Source organism: Eutrema salsugineum, unplaced genomic scaffold (genome assembly GCF_000478725.1).
Source record: "Eutrema salsugineum unplaced genomic scaffold, Eutsalg1_0 scaffold_1, whole genome shotgun sequence".
NCBI classification, from domain to species: Eukaryota; Viridiplantae; Streptophyta; class Magnoliopsida; order Brassicales; family Brassicaceae; genus Eutrema; species Eutrema salsugineum.
This window is the reverse complement of record NW_006256909.1, coordinates 14,181,675-14,201,019: the sequence shown is the minus strand read 5'-3', so window position 1 is coordinate 14,201,019 and position 19,345 is coordinate 14,181,675. Positions and strand designations below refer to the sequence as shown.

At 37.6% G+C, this 19,345-nt stretch overlaps 1 protein-coding gene and 1 pseudogene across 1 annotated transcript; one reads left to right on the top strand and one right to left on the bottom strand.

Annotated features, from left to right (window-relative positions):
- The first annotated feature begins 15,752 nt into the window (after positions 1-15,752).
- Positions 15,753-17,278, top strand: LOC18029244 (annotated as a pseudogene).
- A 250-nt stretch (positions 17,279-17,528) lies between these two features.
- LOC18029243 (uncharacterized protein At4g14342) lies at positions 17,529-19,239 on the bottom strand. The gene is made up of 4 exons (XM_006414668.2): positions 19,060-19,239; positions 18,824-18,909; positions 18,615-18,738; positions 17,529-17,759 (listed from the first exon to the last, which is right to left on the bottom strand). The coding sequence occupies exons 1-4, from the start codon at positions 19,063-19,065 to the stop codon at positions 17,712-17,714; spliced, it is 264 nt and encodes an 87-aa protein (XP_006414731.1). The 5' UTR covers positions 19,066-19,239; the 3' UTR covers positions 17,529-17,711.
- Between the last annotated feature and the right edge of the window lie 106 nt (positions 19,240-19,345).

Sequence of the window (19,345 nt, the reverse complement as noted above, 5' to 3'; positions counted from 1 at the left end):
CCCTTCTCTCTCTCTCTCTCTTTCTCTCTCTCTCTTCTTTTATCTTTTTTCCTCAGTTTTCCTTCTTCATTTACATTGTCTTTGAGATCTACTTCTTTTCTCTTTATCGTCCTTGTCTTCTCCAAATTAGGCTTCATCTTTTTCATTCAGTTTTTCTTCTTCCTATTATTATCTCGTATTTTTCCTCTTCCTCATCTGCTTCGTCTTCATTTACTCATACTTTTTATCTTTGCATTTACCTTTTTTCTGATATATATTTTTGTTCTTATTTTTCATCGTCTCTGACTTTTTTTTTTTTACCATATTCATATTGTGGACATTCTTTTTTTTTCTCCAATTTTTACTCCTTTTCGTCCCCATCCTCTTCTCCTTAATATTCTATGTCTTACTTGAATTCTTATATTCTTCTGATTTTTCTTAGTTGCTCTCCTTATCTTCACTTTCTTCTACTTCATCTACATCATCTTCTCATTTTCTTATTCTTCTACTTCTTTTTCTTCATACCATTTTATTTTTGTCTTTAACTTTTCCTACTTCTTATTCCTATTCTTCTGATTTTTTTTTTCAACTTTCACATGTTTTTATCCTAATCCTTCTTCTATTATATTATGCTATCAATTTTTTTTTTTTAATTTTTCTTCCAGGTTTTATATGTTTTTGTCTTCATCCTCGTCTATTCCTGCATTGTCTCAGATGAAGGCATGCAATTGATCAGTTTCCTTCATCTAGCAAACCTCAACGACTGAAATATTTAATTTTCTCCTAAAATGGTCAAGTGAAAGACTACATGTCTTACTTTGAACAAAGTTCTCATTGACATCACTAATTCTTACACAATAAAATGACATTCATTTCATCTCCTGAACAACCCTTTTCTCATAAAGAAAGGGGAAAAAGGTTAACCTGATTAACTCTATCTCTAACTTGCGCTAACTAATATTCGTCTTTTCTTGTTTTCTGATAATATTCCCTTAGGCCAGAAGTCCCATTGATGAAGGTATCTTCAGGACAAGGGATCGTTAAGCAAGCCACCGATGGGATGATCAAACCTGAACTCTTCCTCGGATTTACTAAGAAAAGCTTGAAACGAAGACTGGCTCAGATTTGAGTCATGAACTATATATCACTTCTTGTGGACCTGGTCTGAGTCACCAAACACCGCAAGAAACCCTTTTGGTGTTACAGAAGGGCTAAGAAACTTATTTGCACCCAAGAGACCTCTCACTTTAGCAGAGATTTGGCTAAGCCCCTGAATTATGATACAAAAAGGATTAGCACTTCTATAAAGAAGGAAGATTAGTCAATAAGGACTTACATGGAAATGTTGTGTCCCATAAGGACTTACGACCATCGTGTCCCATATAAGAAAGAGAGACAATGAAGATTTCATTGAAGTAGCTAAAGAATAAGAGTGTGGAAAAGGACATTCAATAATAAATTATATCATCTAATGGCCATGACTCATGGTATATTGGTTTTGAAATTTTTTTGAGTATAAGAAATAAAAGATACAACTGCAAACTAAATGTGAAAAGCAAAACAATTGTGGCAATGAATCCTTACTTTAGAAGTTTGCTAGTCAGTGTTAAGCTTGTTGGAAATCGTACCTTGGGTTTTGCTGCAAGATTTTCGTTACAATGATTTTCCATATCAGGATGATGGTGAAGTGTAAAGCAAAATGATCAACTGAAAAAGAAAAAAAAAAGACGGATTGACAAATATTAGTTGTTAAAATGAAGAAGACGACGAGAGAAAAGTTTGTTGGGAAAATTACTCTCATTACTTTGGATAATGAGTTGTACAATTCAATATATACTCTACTCTACTCTGTACATAATAATACCTATACAGTAGTATTTACTAAACCGGAAATAACCAGTCTATATATAAACCAATAACAAACAAAACCACAAGATCGACATCTCAAACATAATCACAAACGAACATATCTATAAAACATAAGTGTAACGACGAACATAACTCAAAACTCTTCCTTTTGGCATCGACAATAGATGTATTTAGAAAAACTGTACAACATCAACAAAGAAGAACCTAGTTTCGTAATGCCGTAATGGTAAATTAATATACATATATTTATAATCACCAATTGAGTAGGGTTTTGTACAAAAATTTACGTTTAATAAATAACAGGCAGCCGAGCTACGGGCTTCAGCCCTAAACCCTAAAAACTTACATATTAACAACTGGAAGAACTGAAATCTGAATAATTTCCCTTGAGTTTATTCACCACCAATTACATCAATATATACAGAGGTCAAGAGACTTAATTAACGGGATTCTCCCTTGATTGACAAGCCTATAATCTAATCATATCAATCAAATTAATTACAATATTTGACTAGTATCTATCACCCTCCCGCAGTTGAAGCGTTGGGTGTCCTAACGGTTAAACTGTCATGGAACTCGGTGAATAATGATGTGGGTAAGCCTTTGGTGAAGATATCTGCATATTGCATTGAGGAAGGAACATGGAACACCTTTATCTGACCCATCTTGACTTTCTCTCGGACAAAGTGTATGTCTATTTCAATGTGTTTTGTACGTTTATGCTTGACTGGATTTGATGAGAGATAGACAGCACTGATGTTGTCGCAATACACCACGGACGCCTTGGTTATTGGGCAGTGTAGTTCAAGGAGAAGGTTCCTGAGCCAGCAAGTTTCTGCGATGGTATTTGCCACTCCCTTATACTCTGCCTCTGCACTGGAACGAGACACTGTCGGCTGTCGTTTGGAAGACCAGGATACAAGATTTGGACCAAGGTAGAGACAATATCCCGAAGTGGAGCGGCGAGTGTCCGGGCAACCTGACCAGTCAGCATCACTATATGCCGTGAGATCATTAAGTGCTCCTTTTTGAAGTTGAAGCCCGTGATGATGTGTTCCATTCAAGTACCAGATGATATGTTTGAGAGCCTGGAGGTGCTGTTGTCGTGGATCATGCATGAAGAGACAGATTTGATGCACAGCATAAGAGATGTTTGGGCGGGTGAAGGTAAGATATTGTAGAGCACTGACTAGAGAGCGATATTCCGTTGGATTAGCTATGGGATCACCGGCGTTGGCGGAGAGATTAGCCTTCATATCCACTGGTGTAGCACATGGTTTACATCCTGTCATGCCAGCTCGAGCTATAATGTCCAATGCGTAAGCTTCTTGACTCAGAAAAATGCTCCCTGGTTTGAATTCAGCCTTGATCCCGAGGAAATAGTTAAGTTGGCCCATATCTTTCATCGGAAATTCTCCTTTGAAATGAGAGATAAGATGATTAAGAAAGATGGAGCTTGAGGCTGTGAGAATGATGTCATCAACGTACAGTAGAAGGTAAGCTTGATCTTTTTCTTTCCTGTACACAAACAAGGATGCATCGCATTTGCTAGCAACAAAACCAATGTCAGTGACAAAACGAGCAAATCGAGAGTTCCACGCACATGGTGCTTGTTTTAAGCCATAAATAGCTTTTCGAAGCTTGCAGACATGATTTGGGGCCGCTGGATCAACAAATCCTGGTGGTTGAAACATGTAAACCGTTTCTTCGAGGTCACCATGGAGAAATGCGTTCTCCACATCTAGCTGATTGACCGGCCAGTCACGTGCAAGACTGACATGAACTGTTCGTATCGTTGCTGGTTTTACAACGGGGCTGAATGTCTCGTCGTAATCCACACCAGCCTCCTGTGATTTTCCATTGGCAACTAACCGCGCTTTGTATCGGGCTAATGAACCATCTGCGTTGAGCTTGTGCTTGAATAGCCACATCGACCTGACAATGTTGACAAGATCCCAAGTCTTTGTCTTAATCATCGCACCATGTTCAACAGTCATTGCAGGGTTCCAGTTCGGGTCAGATAGAGCAGTTTTATAACTGGTGGGAAGAGGAGAAACAGAGGCGGTAAGCAGGGAAAGTATTTGTTTTGGTTTACGGACACCTGTTTTGCTTCGAGTTGCCATAGAATGGCGAGATTGAATGGGAGCAGAAGCCGTTGTGTTAATTTGAGGTGGGACATCATTAATGATAAGCGGAGCAGGTGGGGAATTTTCTGGTGGATTTGAAGATGGTGGTGAGAGTGGTGTTTGGAGAATAGTCTGGAAGAGAGGAGATGGATCCTCATGATCGAGAAAAGTGTAAGGGGATGGTAGTGGGTTGAGTTGTTGCAGCTGGAAAGATTGTTTCATCAAATATAACATGGCGAGAGATGATGATTTTGTTGGTTTTTAGATCAAGACACCTGTATCCGCGATGTTGTGACGGATAACCGAGAAAAAGACATGGAGTTGTTCTGGCTGAGAGTTTGTGAATGTGAGAGTGATTGAGATTTGGGAAGCACAGACAGCCAAAGACCCGTAAGTGATCGTAAGTAGGTTTTTTGTGAAATAAAAGATAATATGGTACCCGATTACGAATAGCAGAAGAAGGAAGAATGTTTAGAAGATGAACTGAAACATGAAGAGCTTCAACCCAGAAAGAAAGGCGAGAGTTTTGCGTGGAAAAGCAGAGTGCGTCCCATATTATTGATAGTACGAATCATACGCTCAGATTTCCCGTTTTTTTGGGAAGTGTGAGGACAAGTAAAACGGACCTTGATTCCATTTGAGTCAAAGAATTTGTGAAAACTTGAGTTGTTGAATTCACCCCCATTATCACATTGGAAAGACTTTATAGTTGTTTTGAATTGATTTTGAATGAAAGCGTGAAAGTGTAAGAATTTGGAGAAAACTTCGCTTTTTCGACGAAGTGGATAAACCCAAAGGAAGTGATTGTGATGATCAAGAAACAGGACATAGTATCGAAGACCACTAATGCTTGGGAGCGGAGATGTCCAGACATCGGAATGAATCAAATCAAATGGGTGAGACACTTTCGTTTGAGATTGAAAAAATGGTAATTTAATTTGTTTCCCCAATTGACAGGTCTCACAAACAAGAGGGAGACTGTCTTTATTACAAAAAGAGTTTGAAGCAACAATAGAACGAAGAGAATTATTATTGATATGGCCGAGCCTTTTATGCCAAAGACAGGGAGAGTGAGCGACGAAAGCGGAATGAGAGGAAGAGGATGATGAGTTTTGATGAGAGATGGGGATAGAATAGAGATCACTGGAGCTGTTACTGCAGAGAAGAGAGTTTTCCGAGTGTTCAGATCCTTCACAGAGAAACCAAATGGGTCAAAGTCTACAGAACACCAATTTTCAGTAGTGAATTTTCGAACGGAAATGAGATTTTTGACAATTTGGGGAGTAATGAGAATGTTGGTGAGAGAAAGAGGACGTGAGATTGGATTTAAGAAAGGAATTGCCAGAAGCAATGGCTGGAATTTTTGAACCGTTACCCACAATGACTGAATTTTTGGTGTTGTGATTAAGAGCAGATGTGATAATACCTGAAGAGGAAGCGAGATGAGCTGTTGCGCCTGAGTCCATAAACCAGTTTCCTGCAGACGGATCAGTCATCGTCATGGTGTTGAAGGCCGCTGCAAAATCTGTCGTCGGCTCAAGCGTGTGCTCCTTGATGTTTGCAGAAGGAAATGTTGGGCTTGGTGGACGAGAGCCCAAAAGACCACGAGCATTACCAAGGTAAGGATAAGAGTTCCATGGGCCGAACTGATTTTGCCAATAAAGACTTGGATTGGGCCGGAAATTGTTGGAAGCCCAATTGTAGAGAGGAGGCCGATGTTGGAAGTTTTGTCGTCCCTTTCCTCGATTTCCATTATTACGTTTGTTGCCACAATTGTTGGAGAACCTCGGCTGCGCTTCCTTCTCATGTTTTGGCTGCGACGACGACACCATAAGAGCTGTGGAAGAGGAGGCATGATCAGAATGAGAGGCTGCGGGTTTGTGAGATTTCTTGAGGCGGGTTTCCTCTGACTGGAGCATCGACCGAGCCGTTTCAAAGCTTGGGAAAGGCTCACGATGTTTGATTACATAGATGATGTTATCAAACTTCTCATTCAGTCCATTCAACATGTACATCACGAGGGTGCGATCTGGGACAGGCGCATCAACATTTGCAAGGCGATCTGATAGAGATTTAAGACGTTGACAATAATCTTCGACATATTGGTCACCGATCTCTGTTGTTCGTAATTCGCTGTCAAGTTGAATGGCACGCGCTTCCTTGTTGTCCCTGAACGATCCTCCGGTTTTGAATGCCTTTTTGAACAGCGGCGGAGCAAGAGTGCCGTATATCCAAAGCTTGACAAGACCATCACGCTTCTTCCAAGACTCTTCGTTGGCACCATTGGGAAGGGACGTGCCGTCGACATGTCCTAGAACATCGAAGGTGAGACAGTGTGTGAGAAAGAGCTCCCTCCACGCGTCGTAGTTGTGATCGTCTTGATCGAGAATCAGGGTATGTGGGATTTGATGTTTGTAACCCCAAACGCTCGTTCAGTTGTAGCAGATGCGTTGGCCATTGAGTTAGGGAGAAGAGAAGAAGAAAGAAAGAACGCTTGAAGAGAGAGCGAGAGAGGAAGAAAGAATGAGAGAGGGAGAGAAATAGTTCAGTGGCGTTAGCCAAAAAGCTCTGATACCATGAAATCTGAATAATTTTCCTTGAGTTTATTCACCACCAATTACATCAATATATACAGAGGTCAAGAGACTTAATTAACGGGATTCTCCCTTGATTGACAAGCCTATAATCTAATCATATCAATCAAATTAATTACAATATTTGACTAGTATCTATCAAGAACATCTACGGAAAAAAAACCCAATGTAGATGATTAAAAAACCGTGATCATAAAAACAACAAAATAAACATATCATCAAACATATCAATTACAAAACAAAAATAAAGATCAAGTACTAACCTAACCAAACAATAGATCTGTGAACACCTCAGCCGTTTTGGGATCACTAAACAATAACCCTGCAAAAGAAAAAAAGTAAAAAAAAAACAATAAGAACAAAACACAAAACTAAAGCTAGAGATGATGGCTAACATATTAAAAAAAACAAACAAAATAGATAAAACGAAAAATACAGAAACATGACTCATAAGAATAAATATGTCTTACTCAAGAAACAAATATACCTCGTAAGAACATAGAAGACAGACTAAATACCCCCATTACTTGGTCAACTTATAATCAGAAAAACAAACAATTTTATTAATAATTAACAAAGAACCACAAACTGTCAATGTAGTTAAAGATGAACTCACTTGTATAAGAATCTTTTAGAGGTGTCCTTCGATGAATGAGAAAAAATTAGCCAAGACATATTTCCCAACGACGACGATATTTTATTAGGTAAACCTGATTTCAATCTAGGTTTAGGTTAAATCAATAGCTTGGAAATAAAAAAGCTAAACGAACTAAGCTAAAACATGCGGTTAACAAAACTTACACAAAACCGATACGTTGAATGAAGAGGAAGAATGCGTTCACAACTTCAGTATCCTCGGAAGATCAGCCTATAATAGAATAGCAACAACAACATTAAAAAAAAAACCAAAAAAAGCAAGCAAACGAAAACTATGAATCAAAACGGCGTAGAACATAAAGAAAACAAAGATAAATTGCATATGAGAAAGTTGAACCTAGGGTTTTTCTATTTTTCAAGCTTAGGGTTTATATTTTTAGGGTTTCGTTTAAGTAACGTAAAATAGTTAATATGGGCCGACGACATTCAAGTCCACGTGTTTAAGGCTTATATTGCTAGGATTTGAAGTTTATGATGTGTTAAATAGTTATATGGGCCGATGAAATTGATCTCCTCGAGTTTAACTAAAAATTTTTGGTTAATATTTTTGACATTAATTTTTTTCATTAAGGGGTAAAAGGTAATTAACCAGCTGAAACTCAATGAGAGGCCTCCATTGCTTATTTTGAACTCGCTTTTAATATATATGATGAACACTATGTCTTTATAACATATATACTAATGTGTAACATCAAGAAACATTGTCTACCCATTGTTCACTAATTAGCGCACCACCATGTAGATATGGTGGGTATTGTTTTCTCTCGATGACAAGCAAATAGAATGGACAACCAATGTTCATTAAACATATTAAACAAACAAATAACAGATTTGTATTCTTGATCAATCAAATCCCTAATTTTATTTAACTCTGTAGCCAATGAGTCCATGACTAATCTGTGAAACCCCAATATTTTGAATGTCTCATCCTGATTTATGATTGGCTGAAATTTGATCTGTTTTTATTGGCTAAAATTTGGTCAAAATTTCTTACTATTCCTTCTGATTGGCTAAAAATTCTTACAATCTCATTGGTCAAATTTTTAGATTTTTGAATTCAACAAAACTAATGGTAAAATGGAGATATCATATTTCATTAAAAAGAGACTGGTCACCAACAAGACTTTGCTTGAAGAAGTGCGTTCTTTATTGATAATAGGGTAAAAATACACAGCTGCTTATAAGAGATTTAATAAGAGAGTCCGATGCAGCTTTTCCCTTCCTTGGAACTTGAAACAAATACAATAATTGACACAAATTCTAGGACTCTAAAGAAGCAAGTACAGACTCGTGCAATAACTAGAGAAATATTCTAAAACTTAAAACTATGAATAAAACCTGTAAATCAAACCAAAGACAGAAAACCAATTTAGGCAAGTAAATAATTGTATTCATTAGCTTACCTTGGTGGATTGGACGGCTAGGATGGTCTTAAGTTGGCGTGATGCTGATGCTGAACAGGGACACTTCCTTGTTGAATCGGAGAAGTGGCAATTCAGTTGTTGGACCGTCTTGTATAAGATAAGCTTCTTCTTTATTAGGCTCTTTCGGGCTTCTTTCTTGGACTGTGGCCTTAAAGCTTTGGTACAATGAATCTTCTTGCTCGTGGATGCTAAGTAAGTGACATAGGCACGGGCCTGTAGATAGTGTTGAGTCCTTGTTTCTGGTTGTGTAACTCTCTCAACAAAAATATGAAATGGATTCGAAGTGAAAGTGGATGGGACTCGATCAGCTGGTTGTGTAACTCTCTCTGATTAAGTCAAGGGATGGAATGGAAGTGATGCACACGGTGGAACGATGGTCGCCACAAAGATCTATGGAATGAGCTTTGATAAGACCGGCAAGAGATTGATCAAACACCAGCTCTTAAGAGAAGGATCAAACACCAACTCTGGACGAATTCAATCAATTCTAAGGACAAGAATTTGCTTGAAGAAGTGCGTTTTTTATTGATAGTAGGGTAAAAATACACGGCTGCTTATAAGGAAATTTATAAGAGAGTCCGATGTAGCTTTCCCCTTCTTGGGAACTTGAAACAAATACAATAATTGACACAAATTCTGGGACTCTAAAGAAGCAAGTACAGACTCGTGCAATAACTAGAGAAATATTCTAAAACTTAAAACTATGAATAGAACCTGTAAAACAAACCAAAGATAGAAAACCAAGTTAGGCAAGTAAATAATTGTATTCATTAGCTGACCTTGGTGGATTGGACGGCTAGGATGGTCTTAAGTTGGCGTGATGCTGATGCTGAACAAGGACACTTCCTTGTTGGGTCGGAGAAGTGGCAATTCAGTTATTGGGCCGTCTTGTATAAGATAGGCTTCTTCTTTATTAGGCTTTTCTGGGCTTCTTTCTTGGACCGTGGCCTTAAAACTTGGGTACAATGAGTGTTGTTGCTCGTGGATCCTAAGTAAGGCTTCAATAGTTTGATTAAACTCCTCACGCAAGACTCTAGTTCCTGACCTTGTTCTTGGTCCTTGTCTCACAGCTGGTATAGGTGGTGCTTGTGGTTGTATTCCCTCATCAAAATGGCTCTACCTGTAGAGTTTAAACCACTCCCAAAGGGGCTAAGGTATGCTTTTCTTGGACTCAATGCATTATATCCTGTCATACTCAATGATAGGTTGTTAGAGCATGAAGAGAAAGCCTTGTTGCATGAGCTTAGGAAGTATAGAAAAGCCATAAGGTATTCCCTAGATGACATTAGAGGGATCTCTCCTAGCTTGTGTACCCACAGAATCCATCTTGAAGAAGAGTCTAAGTTCTCTATTGAGCACCAAAGAAGACTAAACCCAAACCTTAAGGAGGTAGTCAAGAAAGAAATTCTGAAAGTATTTGAGGCAGGAATAATATACCATATCTCTGACTCAAGGTGAGTTTTCCCTGTCTATATGGTGCCTAAGAAAGGTGAAATGACAGTGGTAAAGAACGATAAGGATGAGCTTATACCCACTAAGACTGGCAGGGCATAGGATGTGCATTGATTATAGAAAGTTGAATTTTGCATCAAGAAAAGACCATTTTCCACTCCCCTTCATAGACCAAATGCTTGAGAGGCTTGCCAATCACCCTTACTACTGTTTTCTAGATGGATACTCAGAGTTTTTCTAAATTAACATTTAGTAACTTTTGCTAATATAATACATTAAGACGAAAATTACAAAAAGAAAAAACTTTGGCTGATAGAATACATTTATATATGCAACTTTGAAAAGTCATTGAGATTTTGATCTAACAAACATCGAAATTTGATTTAGTACAAATAATTATTGAAACTTATTCATAGATTAGTTTTTTTACACAATTATACTGAAAACTGAATAAACCGAACCACTATTCACATAGTAGATTGATTTTTTACATATTTATTGTTTTATATAGCTTGATAAAGTTAGATCATATGATCTTTTCTTGCACGATCAGTTTTTTGCTCTGCTTAGGGCCTTTATTAGTCCAGATACGGCTCTGGTTAGGTCCAGAAAACCAATCAACCAAGTTATGTTGAAACTAGAATATACTCACAATGACTACAAAAAGGTATCTTTGTTTCAACTTAATCAAACATCACACTTCATATAAATCAACCAAGAGGTTTCATATAAATCAGAATTCATGCTTACCTTTCTCCTTTGGCTGAGTGTTAAATCCTGAAAAGACTAACAGAAAGAAGAATGAAAAAAAACAGACGAGAAACATAAGTAAAATCAAAACAAAAACAGATGTTAAATCAAAAGTCCAAAAGCATATGACACTTACCTTGTTTATTTTAAAGGTCCAACGGAAATAATTAAAGAGATTAGAGGTCTTCCCAATAGTAAACAAGGGTAGAGCGAATAGCTTTGCTGAATTGGCTTTGATAATCAGTGAATCGCATGCGTTTTTTTATATCATTTGGACATTTGTTGATGGCATCTAAAGCGAAGAGGGAGAGATCGCCTAGATCTAAATCCATATCACTTTTAAATCCATGTCATTTCTAAATCCATAGAAACATAAGTAAAATACAGTAACAGAAAATACTTACCCACAGAGATTCTGTGTACGCATAAGCCCAAATAAGTATAGTCGAGATTTTACTATCCCCTTCTAGACCAAGCTTGATACCGTTGGCATGGGCTAAAGCTATCTTAGAGGGGGACGCGAGGGGCTTCCTCAAGCTCAGATTTAGGTAGTCATCATTTTCATCTGGAGAGAAACCCATGAACGATGGAAATGGAAACTCCCTCAAGTCACGCGTATCCAAGAAATCCGATAGAGACAATGGTTCATCACTGGGATCTTCTGATCTTGAAGACAAAGATGATATTTGCCGTGACTACTACTAATATAATAGTTATTATAAACAAGATAATATTAGTACACACTATAAGAAAGAGGCCAATCTCCATTGAAAGTTTACGTCAATTTTAAAATTTTCGTAAATTTATGATAAATTTATATCGAATTTATGACGAGGACATATTTCGTCAGCAATATAGGTGGTAGCCCGATGTAGTGCATCTTCGAGGGTTTGCAGAGGGGGGGGTTTTGTGGCTCAAATCTTTGTGGTAATCGGATTGTTACCAGGTCGCCCTGCGTTGAGTGTCCAGAGCTGCCTCACTGCTCACGGTGGAATGTGCAAGAATCCCTTTGAAGCGGTTCATGAAGTCGTGCAGGCTTTTATCCTCCCCCTGCTGGATTCCCCATAACTCCGCGACCCTGGTATTCTGGCTGATGAACATGAAAAGTGTTTGGTGAAGGCTTTTAATAATGATTCGAAGCTGTCGATCAAGGAGGATTTGAATCTGGTGAACCAATCCAAGGCCAAACCACCGAGATTCTCAACAAATAGTTGACACTGGGCTGCGTACCTGAACTGATAACGGTTGATGATGGTTCCAAAGGATGTCAGGAAGTGAGTTGGGTCCGAGGTGCCTTCATAGGTTTTTTTCTTGAGTTTACCGATGTGATGGACTTGAGTTCGGGCGACACATTCGTTGAAGGGAGTTTTCTGGGTCTTCCAAAGAACGCGGTCGATTTCCAGAGCTGTGCTGGTAGCTTGGTGGAATCGAGAGCCGATCTCCTTGAGTTGCGATTTCCTGATCTCTGATTACTGGTGTGCTGACGACGTCATGAGTTCGTGGCTAGTTAGCCTGGTTGAGTTCGTCCATCAGGTTGCACGGCTGGAAAGGCGTGTTGGCCTGGGAGATTTCGCTGATTTTTGTCGACATGGGACTCCAATGTTTGTCGCTCGCCTTAGTGATCTCGGCGAGCTGGGTTGTTATGAAGGCGATGATAGTTATTGTGTCGACCTGCCCTGGGGTTGCTGAGCTATGGTCTATTGCCCTTCCTCATCACGCGGGGGTTGACGTGTTGGTGTCAGTCCCGTGCAGTCCCTCGGTTAGTTCGTGGTGTGTTGAGTTTGATTGGTGGGATCATCAAGAATTGGTTGTTGCCATCGGTCGTCATAATTTGAGATGGATCTTTTGTTTTTGAAGCTTTTCTTGAGTTTGATCCCCTCAGACGGTATCAATTGTTGACTATGGAAATCACACAAAAGATTAAGTAGCTCGGAAGCGTTTTATTAGTGATGTTTAGAATCAAATTACAATGAGGAGGCTAAAAAACTAGGTTATTTGCTCTGAGTTCTCTAGTGTTCTCAAGAATTTGCTTGTGGATTGATTGTGAGGAATCCATTCCTGATTACAAGTTGGTTAGATTTAGACAATTTCCTTTCTAGTTTAGAAAAAGGGATATTTTCCTTAGGAGATTTAAGAGGTCGGCGCTATATGCATGTTGGACCTAATTACCGATAAGTTAGATCGGTCCGGCACAACTTATCATGAGATGAACCATTGTTAAGCGAAATTAATTGGGCTGGTTTTGATTTATGCCGAGTTAAACCAGATGTGCTGATTACACCTCTAACAATACATATGAGAGCTCGAGGTTTGTAGCTTTTTACTTGATTCACAAATAACAGATTTGTAGTCTTGATCAAACAAACCCCTAATTTTATTTAACTTTATAGCCATAACTAATTAGCTTTCATTAATTCGTTCACTTCTTATATGATTAACCATGCCGTATCTTTTAGGTTTATTCATCTATATATATTTTTTAATTACTAGGACCAAAATCCGTAATCCCTCCAAACCCAAAACCAAACATATAATATTAGTTACATCTCAAGCGTCATTCGATCTTGTGAGTTTTAGACTTTGTCTAAGGCCTATTTATCAGTCGAGCTAACGAAACTTGGCTATTCATATATAACTAGGCTACGCGAGGGTTTTTTTGGCATAATATTTTAATAAATATATTTATATTGGTATATATATATATACATAATCAATTATAAGAATATGATAATTTGCTTTGATTGTTTGGTAATAGTTTTTTTAAAAACAAAATCTTTATTAAATAAATAATGTTTTTTTAGGATTGGAAGTAGGGCAAGTAGGAAAATTATTCTACCATTTTTGAAATTATAAACATGATATGAATAAAAAAACATAGATAAAAGCCATATTTTTGGGTTGAATTGCTTGAAAACATATAATTAAGATTTAGGCTTTGGTGAGCTTAGAGATATTCTGCGGAATAATGGAATTGTGTTTTTAAACAGGATTCTGCAGGTTTTTCGCAACCTCTTCAAACCGACTTAACGATCATAAAATTAAATTTAATTTGTTTTTTCTTTTTATTAATACTGAATTTTTCTAGCAGAACATCGAAACTAAAAAATTGAAAACAGCATGTTTAAAACCTAAATTTATATATTTTCTCAGATGAAAAAATTGAAAAGACAAAGAAAATGAAAAATATGAATGAAAATGTAGATGTTTCTTAAAAAAAGACTGATGCAATTTCTTAGATGAAATTTACACTTAATAAAATGAAAATTGGAATAAATGCTATTAAATTTATTTTTAAAAAGGATACTTGTTGGCTTCTGGAGTGCTAATGTGGCGAACTGTGGGAGAAGGTTCACCTCTTTTCATATATATGATTTTACAAATTCATACAACACATTTATTTTCTACGGTTACTTGACTTTCAAGTAACCTTTCTAGTCATTGACTAAAACATTTTATATCCTTTCTTTCTAATGAACACTATGTCTTTAACATATATACTCATGTGTAACATCAAGAAGCATTGTCTTGTCTCTACCCATTGTCCACTAATTAGAGCACCACCATGTAGATATGGCGGGTTTTGTTTTCTCTCGATGACAAGCAAAGAGAATGCACAACCATTGTTCATTAAACATATTAAACAAACAAATAACAGATTTGTATTCTTGATCAATCAAATCCCTAATTTTATTGAACCCTATAGCCAATGAGTCCATGACTAATCAGTTTTCGTTCATTTGTTACCCTTTTTTTTGTCAACTTATCCATTACTGGAAAGCCCAAGAAAAGGCAAGTATACAAAGAGTTTTAAAACCCACATCAAGCCCATTACAATCTGGATCAACACAAAGAAAATTACACGTAAAAAACACGTGTTGATCTAAAGAAAATACAGGGACATGTGGCATCTGAGGAGAAAAAATGTTGCATCGCCGTAGTAAACTCCGCCGACGGTGGTTTTCTTACCGACGGTCTCACCGCCAATCATCAACGCATCTCCACCGCTTGAAAGCTTCATTAGAAACATCTCTGCATCTTCTCTTTCCTTTAGTGACTCTTCCGATTAGAATCTGATTGAAATTTAGCCAGAACTTTCTTCTCCAATCAAAATCACAATCGTTATCTTTAACTCAAGACTCTTTACCCAACGCCACAATCGGGCTTTTAAAAAAGTAATTAGAGAGATCTTAATCTCTCAGTCAAGAGAGGATAAAACCCAAAGCTGAAGAAGAAATCTCAAAGCAAACCACCAGATTCATTCACAACCACCTCAATTTTAAGAGGAATTCATATGCGGAAGAGAAACGTGCATGAAACATCCGATCTTAGTTGAAAAAGGAAATCTGACCATAGTCGGAAAAGAAAAACCGAACTTAGTCGGAGAACGAAAAACAAATAAAATATAGATATAAGAAATCTGGATTCACCAGAATTTATTATCCGAAAAATATTAACAGCACAGTGCCGGCGTCGGAAAACACCGGTCACTGGCCAAAAAGAAAACGATGAAGAGTTTTGAGAGAGTTTTCTCTAACTAGATTTTTAGAGGGAGAAAAGTATCGATCCGTTACCCTAACCACTTTAGGTCATGATTCGATTCTAATTTTACATATTCATACGACTCTTAATAAAACAATTAAATAATTCGTTTATAATTTTACAGTACCTACATAAATATACTGAAAAGGATAATATGGAAAAAGGAAAGAAACATAATAAAATCCTTAGGAGACAAGGATTAGGCATCGTAAAGTAAAGCATTATATAAAGAGATGTAGAGTTCTATTTTGTTTCTCAAGTATAACAAACTCATCCAGTACTCTCTCGATCGATCTTTCTTTTTGACATATCAATTTGTTCACAAGCTCTTTCTTCTTCTTCTTCTTTTATACCATCGAATCATGGCTACGTCTTCAGTTGCTTTTAAGTCTAGGAAATATCATAAGAAGAAAATCGAATTAGAGGAAGCTCGTAAAGCCGGGCTTGCTCCAGCCGAGGTAGATGAAGATGGAAAAGAAATCAATCCTCACATTCCTCAGTATATGTCCTCTGCTCCATGGTATCTCAACTCTGAAAACCGAGTTTAAAACATCAAAAGAATTGGAAGAAGAAAAAGACTGATCCTAATGACACTAACTCCAAGATATGGTATGACAAAGGTGCAAAGATCTTCCAAGCAGAAACATACCGTAAAGGGTCGTGTCAAAACTGTGGTGCAATGACGCATGATGCGAAATCATGTCCAGAGAGACCTCGTAAAGTTGGTGCAAGATTCACAAACAAGAACATACGAGCAGATGAGAAAGTCGAGAGTCTTAAACTTAGCTACGATGCAAAAAGAGACAGGTGGAATGGCTATGATCCTTCAGAGTACCATCGTGTAGTTGAGTTTTATGAAGCAAGAGAGGATGCAAGAAAGAAGTATCTCAAGGAGCAACAGATTAAGAAACTAGAAGAGAAGAAGAAGAACAACAATGATGAAACCAATGATGAGGACGATGACGATGGCTTGAAGGTCGATGAAGCCAAGGTTGATGAGAGTAAGCAGATGGATTTTGCAAAGGTTGAAAAGCGTGTTAGAACAACTGGTGGTGGTAGCACAGGAACTGTGAGGAATCTACGTATCAGGGAAGACACAGCCAAGTATCTGCTGAATCTTGATCTCAACTCTGCTCATTATGATCCTAAAACTAGATCCATGCGTGAAGATCCGCTTCCGAATGCAGATCCGAACGAGAAATTTTACCAGGGAGATAATCATTATCGAAACAGTGTTATGCAAGCAGCTCCATCACAAGCTGAGTTGCTCTACAAGAATTTCAAGGCTGCAAAGGAAAGACTGAAATCTCAGACAATATGGTGACGCTTCAACAAAAGGTGAGATTCCTATGGAGCTTTTGCTTGGACAAAGCGAAAGACAAGTTGAGTATGATAGAGCAGGGAGGATTATAAAGGGACATGAGTTAGTGATAGTGCCAAAGAGCAAATACGAAGAAGACGTTTACGTTAACAATCACACTAGTGTTTGGGGATCATGGTGGAAAGATCATCAATGGGGATATAAATGTTGCCAGCAGACCATTCGCAACAGTTACTGCACAGGCTCTGCTGGTATTGAAGCTGCAGAGTCTGCTCTTGATCTTATGAAGGCTAATCTCGCTCGCAAAGAAGCCTCTGAAGAGAGACCAAAGAAGGTTGAAGAGAAGAGAATGGCCACATGGGAACTGATATTCCTGAAAATTTGGTATTGAACAAGGAGGAGCTTGCTAATGCTCTTAAGAAGGAGGATGAGCGTGAGAAGGAAGAAAAAGATGAGAGGAAACGTAAATACAATGTCAAATACAACAATGAGGTGACTCAGGAAGAGATGGAAGCTTACAGAGTGAAGAGAGTTCACCATGAGGATCCAATGAAAGATTTTCCCTGATAAAGAATACAGAGAAATAAGAAAAACATTCACTTGACTCTTGTCCTGTAATATATATAGCTTTACATCTTCGAATCGATGTATAGTCTCTACTAAAAGAAACAGTTTAATATCATTTGAAGCTTATTACATCTTCAACTATGATGTCTCTTTATTATCAGTTCCAAGTTTTAATCTTTTGCTTCTCGTCTTTACGTATATGTGCTAAAAAAGTTCAAGTCAAATCACGTAGCATCTCACTTGTTCAAGATAAGATAACTGGAGGGTGAAACTTTATCGCTGCATCAAAGTAACAACTATTTTAAACACTCAGATCAAACAAAATCTCTACCAGCACAAATTTTTGACAGTTTAACACTCTGAATCCAAACTAACATTCCATCAGAAAAGTTCCTAATAAGTAGAAAGATAAAATCAAATCCTCCTGCCCTTCCTAATCGTCTTCTCTTTCTGGAGGAAGGCCGCACGGTAATAGCATTTTCTGCAAATCATAAGACATCTCAAGTTATTCCATAACATCGTCACATACAAAAAGTGGAAACCATGTCAATGAGCAGAGAGCACCACTGTCATCGATATTTTTCTCTTTGTAACATAAGGCATTAGCACATTAACTAATGGTTCAATAACAACAATATATGAGTTCTTATCATCCACAATTTTCTTACGCGCGGTTCTACCACTCCCGTGCCAAAGAGTTGGCCTTATTTCCACATTTCTTTTCTTTCCTAATGAAATCAATTAACATAGGTATACAAAAAAGAAACTCATAATGGTAGAGTCTATTATGTAACTCATCACTAGTCTTCGTTTCTCCATTATTAAGCTAACTCCATTTCGATTAATCCTCAGGAACACCATGTATATAAAAGATCGCTATCACACAATTCAACCCTGTAAGAGACCAGTTTCATGAACTAAACTGAAAGCCAACCGAGCTCACAACTGTTTGTGAAAGGAACTCAGTTGAGAATTCAGTAAACAACGACAAATGAAAACATTTGAGCGAGACCATAAATCTAATGATTCTCTAACTTACTTGTAACTACAGAACTGGAGCATCCTAAAACTAAAACCATACAACAAATCAATGAATCTGAAAATAAAAAAGCAAAGAGGTAAACAAGATAACGACAAAGCCAATAGACCATATGATACACTCCTTATTGACTGAACATCGATTAATAATCCAAACGTTTGAGTGAGACCATAGCCTAAAATATGATGATAAGGCAAGATAACCATATAATACACTCCTAATCAACTTAACATAGGGATCAAAATCCAAATTTTGAACTGTGCATCTGTCACTTAGAGGAATGAAATAGGGGCAAACCTGCATGAAGTTGTAGCGTTCTCGACCAATGGACTCGTTCTCTGCGATAGCAAAGTATGAAAGCATTGGGTAGTGGCCAATGTATGAAGCATAACTATCACGCTGAATGTTCACAGCCCACTCACTGCCACATTTCCACAAATTAGGACCCAAGAATCAAAAATTGAAATGCAGATTAAAAATTGAAACTTTAGTTCAAAGAAACTTACAATCTGCTCAAATCAGCATGCCCAGTTCCAACATATTTAGCTTGAAGATGCTCAAGCTGAGAATTGATGTTAAACCTGTCACTTGCCTGCACAAAAATAACCCAAATTTAAGGGCTTTTCGATACTAAAACAGTGAACGAATAAAAAGATAAATAGCCAACGAACATGATACATACGGAGATGAAAAGATTAGAGAGTAATGCAACAACTTTAGAGAAGACATGGTAAGAAGATACCTGCATCTTTTCAGAGTTTGTCGCAGCCGAAAAAAGCAAGCGAGAAAGAAAGAAGAAGATCTACTATACCCTCCTTCAAGCAAATCCCTGACTACTAAACGGCGTCGGTTCAACCAGGAAATGAAAGAAAAAAAAAACATCTTTGAACTAATCAGCCATCTATAAGTGGATTAGCGCCTTAAGTATTTTTCTTGAAAGTTAATGACTTTATAGATATGAAGACTAAAGGTGTGAGCTTTCAGCAAATCCCACTTGAGGTTTCTTGAAAGATAATAAAAGCAGAGCA

Coding starts and splice junctions, on each gene's coding strand:
- LOC18029243 (XM_006414668.2), bottom strand. Junction 18,739..18,823: donor CATGCTGATTTGAGCAGATT/GTAAGTTTCTTT, acceptor GAAATGTGGCAG/TGAGTGGGCTGTGAACATTC. Junction 17,760..18,614: donor AACGCTACAACTTCATGCAG/GTTTGCCCCTAT, acceptor TATGATTTGCAG/AAAATGCTATTACCGTGCGG.